Source organism: Schistocerca serialis, chromosome 4 (genome assembly GCF_023864345.2).
Source record: "Schistocerca serialis cubense isolate TAMUIC-IGC-003099 chromosome 4, iqSchSeri2.2, whole genome shotgun sequence".
Classification (NCBI taxonomy): Eukaryota; Metazoa; Arthropoda; class Insecta; order Orthoptera; family Acrididae; genus Schistocerca; species Schistocerca serialis.
In genome coordinates, this window is record NC_064641.1 from 120,437,856 (window position 1) to 120,450,463 (window position 12,608).

At 40.6% G+C, this 12,608-nt stretch overlaps 1 protein-coding gene across 1 annotated transcript in view; it reads left to right on the forward strand.

Moving 5' to 3' along the window:
• LOC126473202 (folylpolyglutamate synthase, mitochondrial-like) overlaps window positions 1–12,608 on the forward strand; it is an 81,770-nt gene that overhangs the window by 47,694 nt on the left and 21,468 nt on the right. The window contains exon 7 of the mRNA XM_050100105.1: window positions 10,984–11,194. Coding sequence (XP_049956062.1) covers window positions 10,984–11,194 — 211 coding nt within the window. The remainder of the gene's footprint in view (window positions 1–10,983; window positions 11,195–12,608) is intronic.

The window sequence follows — 12,608 nt, forward strand, 5'->3', positions numbered from 1 at the left end:
ATACAATTTTTTGAAAATAAAGTCAAATGTTTTGCAAAACAATTTGTCTAAAAGTAAGAAATAACACTCATGAGAGAAATATTTGTTGCGCCTCATTTTCTGTACATGATTTTGAGCATCATTCAAAGGCACATCAAATATTTCTCAGATCTGTTTTCTTTTAGACAAATCATTTCAAAAAATATTTGACTGATTTCTTTCTTTTTATATTTTCATGTTTCATTCAGAAAGCATGATCTTATTGATACTTCATTTGCCTTCCTAGCTTCTTCTCGAAATTCCTAAATTTAGCACTTAATTCAAGGGAAGCCTTTTTGACAGTTAAATATCACAACAATTTATCTTCTTACACACAAGATAGCTAGACCTTGAAGACATGAACTTTTTGACTGTTCATTTACATAGCTAGCAGCAGCTGTTCATGAAATATTTGTTTTTCTCAAATTGGCAATTAATATTTCCTTAATTATCCTGATTACTTTCAAGCAATTAAATATTTTCTTTCAATATTAGACCTCACACTGGTCACTTTGATACTCCATTTGGCCTTTCCACACTGTTTATTTGGCTATGTAAATTCAGACAAATACTCATTGCGTAGTTTATAGGGAGTCTTGTTTTTGCTCTGCTTGATCGTTTCACCAAAACTATTAGCGTGTTAATCATACAACAGAATAAGTCCTTTCTGTGTGCTGTCTTTGTCAAAAAATCTCGTTTCGATATCTTGAACCATTTATGAAATATCACAGTTTCTACGATCACTTGGTTCCCAAAGCACAGGAAGCAATTCCTGATGCACATGAAGCAATTCGGATATATTGTGGGCGCCCCATCTGTGGATGTAACAAGCAATATCTAAGAGATTATTCCTCTCTCACCTTTTAAGTACAATTTCGATATGTTGGCTACATTTCATATGCAATAATGTATGGCCTGTGCAGTCTTAAAAATTTCATGCGGTCATTTACTTAGTTTCATGCAGTACAGTTACTATGACGAATAATGAAAATAAATTCTGTCCTTCATTTAGCAATGTGTAAGATGCAGAAGAATCAAATTCTTTTGACAAATAATTTTCTTAAAATTGGATGATAAGTACACTCCTGGAAATGGAAAAAAGAACACATTGACACCGGTGTGTCAGACCCACCATACTTGCTCCGGACACTGCGAGAGGGCTGCACAAGCAATGATCACACGCACGGCACAGCGGACACACCAGGAACCGCGGTGTTGGCCGTCGAATGGCGCTAGCTGCGCAGCATTTGTGCACCGCCGCCGTCAGTGTCAGCCAGTTTGCCGTGGCATACGGAGCTCCATCGCAGTCTTTAACACTGGTAGCATGCCGCGACAGCGTGGACATGAACCGTATGTGCAGTTGACGGACTTTGAGCGAGGGCGTATAGTGGGCATGCGGGAGGCCGGGTGGACGTACTGCCGAACTGCTCAACACGTGGGGCGTGAGGTCTCCACAGTACATCGATGTTGTCGCCAGTGGTCGGCGGAAGGTGCACGTGCCCGTTGACCTGGGACCGGACCGCAGCGACGCACGGATGCACGCCAAGACCGTAGGATCCTACGCAGTGCCGTAGGGGACCGCACCGCCACTTCCCAGCAAATTAGGGACACTGTTGCTCCTGGGGTATCGGCGAGGACCATTCGCAACCGTCTCCACGAAGCTGGGCTACGGTCCCGCACACCGTTAGGCCGTCTTCCGCTCACGCCCCAACATCGTGCAGCCCGCCTCCAGTGGTGTCGCGACAGGCGTGAATGGAGGGACGAATGGAGACGTGTCGTCTTGAGCGATGAGAGTCGCTTCTGCCTTGGTGCCAATGATGGTCGTATGCGTGTTTGGCGCCGTGCAGGTGAGCGCCACAATCAGGACTGCATACGACCGAGGCACACAGGGCCAACACCCGGCATCATGGTGTGGGGAGCGATCTCCTACACTGGCCGTACACCACTGGTGATCGTCGAGGGGACACTGAATAGTGCACGGTACATCCAAACCGTCATCGAACCCATCGTTCTGCCATTCCTAGACCGGCAAGGGAACTTGTTGTTCCAACAGGACAATGCACATCCACATGTATCCCGTGCCACCCAACGTGCTCTAGAAGGTGTAAGTCAACTACCCTGGCCAGCAAGATCTCCGGATCTGTCCCCCATTGAGCATGTTTGGGACTGGATGAAGCGTCGTCTCATGCGGTCTGCACGTCCAGCACGAACGCTGGTCCAACTGAGGCGCCAGGTGGAAATGGCATGGCAAGCCGTTCCACAGGACTACATCCAGCATCTCTACGATCGTCTCCATGGGAGAATAGCAGCCTGCATTGCTGCGAAAGGGGGATATACACTGTACTAGTGCCGACATTGTGCAGGCTCTGTTGCCTGTGTCTATGTGCCTGTGGTTCTGTCAGTGTGATCATGTGATGTATCTGACCCCAGGAATGTGTCAATAAAGTTTCCCCTTCCTGGGACAATGAATTCACGGTGTTCTTATTTCAATTTCCAGGAGTGTATTTCATAGCAGCTAGCATGTCTGATCCAGTACTTTGCCGAGAAGACTCGTAGCTGTCGCTCTCATTGTCATGCGTGCTGCAGCAAATTCAAACATCACAAGGTGTAGCAGAGGACAGGCAGCACCACGGACGTCACTCACCTAGGACACTTCCGTAACCGTACTTGCGGTTGTATTTTGTCATCTGAAGCTGTTGCGCATTGTTGGTTGCTTCCATTGCTTACGTAGGATGTAGCCTGAGGCTCACAATTGTTACAGTATGTTTTTAAAGCAAACCTGATTTGCTTCCTCATAGTGGTACTACTAGCACCACTCTTACACGACTTAAGCGAAATTTGTTAGATAAAAAATACTCATCAAGTGGCGGCAGAACACACAAATAAAAGACTGTTGTGACTGGCAAGCTTTTGAAGCCAGTGGCTTCAACGTCAGGCAGAAGGGTCGGGAGGGGAAGGAAGAAGCATGAAGGAAAAGGACTGGAGAGGTCTAGGAAAAGGGGTAGATTTTGAGAAAGTCACCCAGAACCGCGGGTCAGGGGAGACTTGCCATATGGGATGAGAAGAAAAGCTTTCCTTCACTGTAGCTACTCTTTGCTTCACTCCATTTTAATTTCGTACATCTTTCATTGTCTTTTCCGTTTATTTTTCACCGCCCCCTCCCACCTCTGTTACATACAATGCACTTAGCTTCTCACTATTATTCACTCGAGCACGATGTTTTAGTAGTAATCTCTGCCCTGCATATTACCCTGTCATCCACCTTTAAGCTCTCAGGTTCTCAATTCTTGTCCAATGCATTCTCCAACAGTCAGTCTTTCCTTCTCAACCCGTACGGTAAGTCTCCCCTGACCCACGGTTCTGGGTGACTTTCCCAAAATCTACCCCTTTTCCTAGACCTCACCAGTCCATTTCCTACACCTTTCTTCTTTCCCCTTCAACCCTTCTGCCTGCAGAAGGAGCCACTGCATCCAAAAGCTTGCCAATCACAACAGTCTTTTATTTGTGTGTTCTGCCGCAGCTTGATGAGTAGATTTTTTTATCTATCCAGGTAAATAATTTTATCAATAATTGATTGTTTTCGTTGTTATATGAATCAAAATTTGAATAGACATCGTCTTTAAGATGTAGGAATGTGCCTACCAACTTTCATTTATGTTCCTCAACTCCTCCTTAGCGTTCTGATTTCCTTTCGTCAGTGTATATATGTTTCCCAGTGTTTTAGTCAGTTTTTAATGTCTCCAAAAATAGAAATTGTCAAACTCTTCAAAATAGTGTCTCAGTGATGACACCACCCTCCCTTCCTGCACTTAATCAGACGTCTTTTACCTGTGATTCATTTCTTTACTGAATGAAGTCATTCTACAAATTGCTGTTAAAAATATTTACTCCAACTGCAGTTTTGACATTTTGTTATTATCAAGCATTGTGGGATGTTCAAGCCTACTCTACAACATATAGTTGTTACATGCTGGGGCAGTTCAGACGAGGTGCTGGAGAAGTCTGAAACCAAATACATATGGTTTTATAAATATACCTACAGTCCCACACACCATGTGAGGGACTGAGATGTTACCATAAACGGCATCGAATGTCATTTTTTCTCGTCTAAAGTTTTCCCATCGAAAAGCTAGAAGCAGTTAATTGAATGATATTGCTCTTTTTTTCATCTTGACATACACCATGTAGCATGACATGGCTCATGCCCACATGGTATGTGGAACAGTGAGTATACTTATACCACCATTCATATGTGGTTTGATTGCTGTGAACTGTTTTCCAACAGGTTATAATGTTCTAGATCTGGGTTTAACCTTTGACTGCTCTAGATCTGCTAACACATGCCACTGTTGCTGTCCCCAGGTACTCTGAACGTGTTTTCGTGTGCCATTGTTCCTCCCGTCAGGTGCTTTAGAAGGTGTGTACACACGCCAACTTGCCAATACCTTTCTGCTCCCGATGTGTCGAGATGGGCTGCTGCTCAGGTCTGTTTGCTCCAGACACATTAATGTGCAAGGCACCCAATGGCTGGGTAGAGTGGCCAAGTAGCTGCATTTTCTGCCCAAGTCCTCGGTAGCTTTCCAATGTTTAGTCTGTGTAGTGCATTTTCTGTTGTGATCTTATTTGTGTTGCTGTTTTCGTCTTCATTTTGGATTGAGAAAATGGTACACTGTCATGATTATATGGAGTAAGAAATTGTGGAGATTCTAATGGGAAACAACAGTGAGAGTGAAATCTTTGATAGATGACTCTTCTACAGAGTCTCGAAGTAGCAGTTGTGAGCAAAGTAAATCAGCTGACCAGTGTGTCCCTCTGTCTCTACAAGACATGGAAATTCTTCAGAACCTGAAGTTTTCTGGTTGTGAGAGCAAAATGTGTGGAAAAAGAGAACATTTTAGCGACACGTTTGACTGGAAGAAAAGTGATTTTCATCCATTTGTGCATGCGTTTGGCAATTCAGCTCCAGGGCACAAGTGTGGATTAGCTCAAAATTGCAGCAGTATGACACTTTCCCCCATATAGTTAGCAGAAGATCTAATGAAATCTTTTGCAATTGAAACCAGCAGATTTTACTGATAGACCAATGCAATTATGCTTGGTGCATTTTCATCTCTCAAGATGGAAAGAAATGGAATTTGTGGAACTCTAGTCCTTCATTGCTCTTTATCTGCCTATGGCTCGTATGAAAAAGCTGAAAATTAGTGACTGTTGGTACAAGGACATACTCTTGAACACACTGGTATTCGGCAAAATTATGTTCAGAGAACATTTTATTTTAATTTTTTAAATGCTTCATTATAGTGAAAACTTTACCAACAATGAAGGAGACAGGTTATTCAATATTAGAAACATTAAGGGTAAAGTTCACACACCATTCCAGAGTGCGTTTCATGCATATCAGAAGCTCTGCATTGATGAAAGCCTATTGCTGTGTAAAGGATGATTATCTTTCAAACAGTGTATTTTGTCCAAAAGCAGTAGATTTGGAATAAAAAATATTTGTGCTGTGTGACTGTTGGACTGGTTATGTTCTGGATTTTATTGCGTTTACAGGTCTAACTGCAGAAATTGGCTTCCAGAATTTGGGGAAAGTTTGTGGCATTAGCGCAACACAGCTGAAATGAGGAGACATCCAGTTTATGTCCACTGGTATAATTCTTGCCCTGAAAAGGTGTGACAAAAAGAGAAACATGGATATTGACCACCTGTAATACTATAGAAATATTTCAGACGGAAAAGACTAATAGAAAGACAGGTGTAAGAATCAAAAAACTGCAGTGTGTTACACATTATAACTAGAGTATGGGGACAGTTGACCATACTGATATATTACTGAGTTCACTCAGATCAATGTGGAAGATGGCGAAGTGGTATAAAAAGCTATTTTTGCACTTGCTCACCTTGTGCATTTTAAATACTCGTGCTCTCCATCAGGTAGTAACAGGGCAAAAAACGTCAGTAGCAGATTTTCATCTGTCTCTGGTAAGAGAAATTGTTGAAGCTTATCCCACAGAAAGGAGGAAAGTTGTCCGAGAAAAGTGCTTTGATGATGGTAATCCCCTACGATCTACTGGGAGGCATTTTTGAAATATTATTGAGAGTGAACTTCCAAAGAAGAGTATGTCAATGTTTAAATGTGCTGTTTGCTCCAAACAGAAAGTGCTTCGAGAAATGTGCTATGAATGCAGAACGTGCAGTATACCATTGTAAGTTGTGCCATGTTTCGAGGCTTATCGTACAAAAAAAAAATCATTAACTGTGATTATAGCACAGGAAAAATGACATTAGAGTAAAATGTGTTTAAAAATAAATGAAAACAAAAACAAAATAAAAATATATTTTTAACTTCTAGTGCTGATTCAAATCCTGGATCCAAAAGGAGGATCCTTAAATTTGTAATAACAAATCGAAATTTTGCGCCGTTATCCTGTAAGTTGGTAAGTGTGCTACGAACAGCATGCAGAATGCCCTGTAGGTGGCAGCATAGTGCAGATGCACACATAGTGTCACAGTATCAGTATAAAGATAGCTGCTCCACTTGCGACTTGCACCAGGGAAGAACAGCATTCTGTTATTCGGTTTTTGCGTAGTGAAGGTGTGAAACCTATGGAAGTTCATCGACAAATGAAGGTTCAGTACGGTGATGCATGTTTGTCACAGCAGCAAGTCTACAAATAGAGTAGGAAGTCCGCAAATGGTGTGATTTCAGTGGAAGATACTCCTCGTCCAGGTCAGGTCCAACGAGTTGTGACTCCACAGAACACTGCATCATGTTTACATATTAGTCATGGGTCAGCACACCACATTGTACATGATGTGCTCCAGTTTCACAAAGTGTCTACAAGGTGGGTGCCACGGCAACTGACTCCTGAAATGAGAGAACGATGTGTTGATGCTTGTGAAGAACTTCTTCAGCACTTTGAACGAGAAGGTGATGGCTTCCTAGCAAGAATCATTACTGGGGACGAAACTTGGGTTCACTTCCACCAACTGGAAACAAAGAGAGCAAGCAAGGAATGATGCCATTCCTCATCACCAAAACCAAAGAAGTTTTGAACAGAACCATCAACAGGGAAGATTATGCTGACCCTCTTTTGGGATGAAAAAGGCGTCATTTTGGGGCATTACATGCCTAGAGGGACCACTGTCACCAGTGCATCATACACAGATCTCCTAAAAGCTCATCTGCGGCCTGCAATCAAATCAAAGCAACGTGGATTGCTGTCAGCAGGTGTCCTTTTGCAACATGACAATGCAAGGCCCCACACTGCCCATACAACAGTTGCAACAATCACAGACCTCCATTTTGAGTGTCTTCCTCATCCACCATACTCACCAGACCTTGCCCCAAGTGATTTCCGTATGTTTGGACCATTCAAAGATGCAATGAGAGGGAAGAAGTTCCGTTCTGATGAAGAGGTGCGCCATGCAGTTCATGAGTGGTTGCACAGACTACCAAAATAATTTTTTTCTAAAGGAATTTATGCACGTTGTAAGCGCTGGAGGACTTGCATTGAGCATGGCGGAGATTATGTTGAAAAGTGATACAGATTTGTACCACTTCTGCACAATTAATAATATTTTTTAAAAAATTTAAGGTTTTCATTTGATTCACCCTCATATATACAGAAGGCATGAAAAATACCTGAACACTTACATAGCCTGACTTCAGAACTTCTCTCCAGGTGAATTACTGTGCTCACAAAAACCATCATAGGTTCCAGATGCCGTAATATGTATTTAGTGCATGAAGTACAAAAATTAAATGTAAAAAATTATATATGACAGCCTATTCCCAATATGCAACTATTATTCGGACACCAATAGAAAGTATTTGAAAACATATGGTTTTGGAGGTTGCCTAGAGAAATTTTGTTGGGTTTATGTTCTTAACATACAAAGAATTCTCCAGTACAGAGACATGTGTCCCCCAAAAGTTGCTTGGATTACTGTTGCATTAGCACAGACAAACAGGAAACGTTTGAATTTTCCACTTTTACAGTGTTTATTTCAAGACTTCCCATCAAAAAACTAAGAGTTACACAGCACTGCATCAGAGAAAGCTCAGTTGAAGATAGTCATCCTTTTTTGATGCACAAAAAGTAAATTGAAATTAAAGGAACTGTCTGACTGGCTGTTAAACTGGACAGTGGGAGATGTGCTACAGTCATACTGTAAACACAGTGGTTGCACTACAGGCAGCCAATTTGTCCTCCTCCTGTGACAAAAGCATTTTATTTATTATCATACATGAAAGAAATTGTATGTGAAATTGTCAAAGACGGCTTGCGAAATGCAATCAACAAAAGTGAAGTAAAAAAGTTGTTATTATTGTTCGCAGTGACTGCCAATGTATTAGAGCGATATCACAGGTAGAGTCCTCCTTCCCTTGGGTTATTAGAGTGAGGGATATTTAGAGGAAAGCAGGTATCATGGAAGAGTAACTAAGCAAGAACACCAAGTTACTGAAGTTACTCTGAAGCAACACATTGCTATTATAACAAGCTACTAAAATTCTGCTAAAAATTACAGGAAAAATGTAATGCTGAGGCAGGAAACAATATTTACTTACATTTGTGTTTATCTCTGCAGTATTGGATTTCTAGAGGAGCATTTAAATGAAAAACATTCGCTGTCAGAGTAACTATATTTATTTTGTTTCAATAGTGGCGAAACCCAGAGCAGCAAACAAATTTGTCACACCCAGCACCAAAAATATTCAGCAAAGGAGAGCCAGGCTATGCAGGAAAACCAGTTACAGGAGTGGCCCGCACGTGGTCTCTCAGTGCAGGTAGCATTGTCAGCTGACAACAGAGCAGCACTCGTTACAGAATGCGGCAAAGACGTCTGTAGCATCCCAGAATGCTTGACAGTGGCAAAATGTCGATTTACAATTGTAATAAGTACTTTCAACAGCTTGATTCAGTAACTGCACTAAGGCTGTGGACCCAGGCCTCATCGAAATTCCATTTCAAATAATGAAAAATCCAGGTTGTAATATCATCAATATTAGGAAAAGAATAGATTAGCACTCACTGTAAAAATGACATGTTGAGGTGTAGACAGGAACAATAAAAAGACTGAAGAGACTGTTTATTATTGTTTTGTGTACATCTTTGCTTCTTCATGCGCAAACTTCCATGATTTTTGCTATTATAGGATCCAGCAGGCTTATTGATTCTTAGTCGATGTTGTGTTTGAACTCTTTGCACTTCATGGGAGTTGAAGGTTTATTCTGATCTGTTGGTCCATTAGAACTAATTAGAGTAGTTGGTTTTTCTCATTTTTGTTGCTAAGGTTTCATCTTTCCTTTGAATGGAACGTTTCTATCCGTGTATTGTCATTTTTATTTCTGTGATACGTGCAGGAAAAGTTTGATTGATAGTTTTGTTCTATTTTATTATTATTATTGTTGTTGTTGTTGTTGTTGTTGTTGTTGTTGTTGTTGTTTCCTCAGAACAGACTAGATTGAGTGCAAGGTGAAAAGACTGTTGACTGCCTGTAGTGCAACCACTGTGTTTACAGTATGACTGTAGCACATCTCCCACTGTCCAGTTTAACAGCCAGTCAGACAGTTCCTTTAATTTTAATTTACTTTTTGTGCATCAAAAATGGATGACTATCTTCAACTGAGCTTCCTCTGACGCAGTGCTGTGTAAGACAACGAAAAGGCATGCACGCATGCATGACCACTCTATCTGGCAGCTCAGACTGCAGTTTGTTTGTTGTGCCTGTCTTCAACTCAATGTGTCATCTTTACATTGAACAGAAAACTGTTCTTTTCCTAATACTGTCAAAATTCCATTTCTTTGTTTGAAAACAAGAAAATATGCTGGCATATTGTTATGGTGAAAGTGTACTTTTTTTTCACCATATAGAGTCATGTTACCTTCAATTTCTTACAAAGGATTTGATGTGGTGGACATCTGCTACTGAGTAACATATAAAGTAAGAATATGCGTCAGTTGTAATGAAAATTTGTTTATTAACTGCATGACAAGTTCAGAGCATTACACAATCATCAGGTGATAATAATTAATTAAAAACAATCATACATGCATGGCAATCAGATCAGTCAGTATTGAAAGTGAAGCTCATGCCATCCTATGTATAAGTGAGCTACGAGCAATCAGCGGAGCATGACACTGAGGCCAGCAAGGAACTGCTCTCAGTGCGCTCCACCTTCTTAGTGTTTTCAGATTCAATATTTGTTCTACTGTCAACTGACCTGTTTGGAATCCTCTTTGATATTTTCCCAGTTTATGCTCGCCTTTTTGTTATAGTCATTTAAGGTGAGTAGTGACAATGTCTGGTACATTACTGGAAGTAGTGAGATACCACAGTAGTTATTCACCTATGTATTTATGCATTTATTATGCAGATGATGAATCGAGGCTATTTTCCAGTCATCTTTTACTTCTTCCTTCTCACATATGTTTATTATTGTTTTGTGTACATCTTTGCTTCTTCATGCGCGAACTTCCACGATCCACGATTTTTGCTATTATAGGATCCAGCAGGCTTATTGATTCTTAGTCGATGTTGTGTTTGAACTCTTTGCAATTCATGGGAGGTGAAGGTTCATTCTGATCTCTTGGTCCATTAGAACTAATTAGAGTAGTTGGTTTTTCACATTTTTGTTGCTAAGGTTTCATCTTTCCTTTGAACGGAAAGTTTCTATCCATGTATTGTCATTTTTATTTCTGTGATACATGCAGGAAAAGTTTGATTGATAATTTTGTTCTATTTTATTATTATTATTATTATTGTTGTTGTTGTTGTTGTTGTTGTTTCCTCAGAACAGACTAGATTGAGTGAAGGTGAAAAACTTGTCTTGTGTACTCTTCAATGTGCCAAAAACAAATTGCTTGTAATGAGTATAAAAAATTATAATATAACTCTGCAGTTTGCACTATGGTGTTCTCAGTCACGTTGTACATTAGCCGTTTGCTCGGTTGCTTGCAGCCATCCTGCAGTCAACAATGCTGCCAGTCGCTCCAACGTTTGCCATCTCCTGCAGCACTGAGCGGGGTCTAACGCAGTGTCAGTGGCCGGGCAGGATGCAGGTGCTGAGGGTGCCCCCTATCACCTTCTTCCTGGACGGAGCCCACACAGCTGAAAGCATGGCTCTCTGCTCCCAGTGGTTCCGAAATGTTTCACCCAAGGAGCCAGATTAGTAAGTGAAAAGCAGTAACAAAGTTGATAAAGGCAACATTAGCAATTTACTAGTAGACAAGATAGAAAATTCCTACTCCTTGCATTATTGTTTCATACTTTATGTTCTGTAACTCCCGTCAGGAAGAAGAGCCTGAATAGGTGTAGAACAAGTAAAGTTACATGAATAGTTAAAGATTTGAACACAAGCAGCTACTTTAAAAAAAGCCAGTGCCACTTTCAGTTGCTGTTTTTATCTGACACTCCAAATGAAACATTTATGTAACTGTACTGATTTCAGAGACCACTGTAAATGTTTACACAGGGTGAATCCAAACTCCACTAACAAAATTCTGGAGGTTGTTCAGAGATATTTCCTGAATATTTTGATATATAGGATCCACTATTACAGAGTAATTGTATCTCATTTAATTTCTTGCTCCTCAATTATCTTGATATCTGTATTGTAGTGAAAATATCTGCACAACAGTGCAAATGTCAGTTGTTTGCATTGCAGATTTTGTATGGAAACTTTCTCCATTTGACGGTGACAACAGTTATGCCCACTTCACTCTTTGCTTTCAAATTCTATTCAGCACTGATCAGTACTGTCTTTCCACCTGTGTTAGTTGTATGTTAACAGTCATTGACAATAATAAGGATAGGTTTACTGATGAAACGTTGCAGTTTTTGGAAGTATTCTGATTCAGTTGCCATCCCTGTGGGAACTTCTCAGTTTGGGGTTGTTGTCCTCCTCTTCCATTGCATTTGGTGAACCCAGACACAAGATGTATATTGGCCAATACTTCATCAGTAAAACTACCCATACTGTTGTATATCACTGTCAACACACAACTAACACTGCCAGAAACACAAACCTTAGATAGAACTGGGCATTACTGAATGAAAACTTGAGGACAACATCAAGTACTGTGAGTGAAAGAACCATGTTTGTTCCCAAACAAGACACACAGTGCATACTGCCAACATTTGCATGGCTGTGTAAGAAATCAAATTAAATGCAATTACTTTGTGATGAGCTGCCAGAGACAGCTGGTTACTTATGTGAAAATACCCAGAAAGTATCCCTGAACAATCTCCAAAATTTTGTTTGTAGGGATTGGGTTCAACCTGTAAAAATGAAAAGTAAAACAAAAAAATATGAAAGTTAGGATTTACTGTAACTTACAGTACTGTGTCTAAACAGTCTGGTAAACTATAGGTACAATTGTCAATAAGATGTATGACTTTACTTCGTTTTTGGAGATTTTCAGTTTTCGCCCTTATCTCTACAGGAAACGTGTTGTAGGTATTTCAATTAGAATATGGAACTCCATTCTGAGCTCTAGGTAGGCATACGTAGTGTATGTAAAGATCAGCAATAGTGGAAATTCCTGGTAGGAACACTATGTAGGAAATTCCAGGATAGAACAATA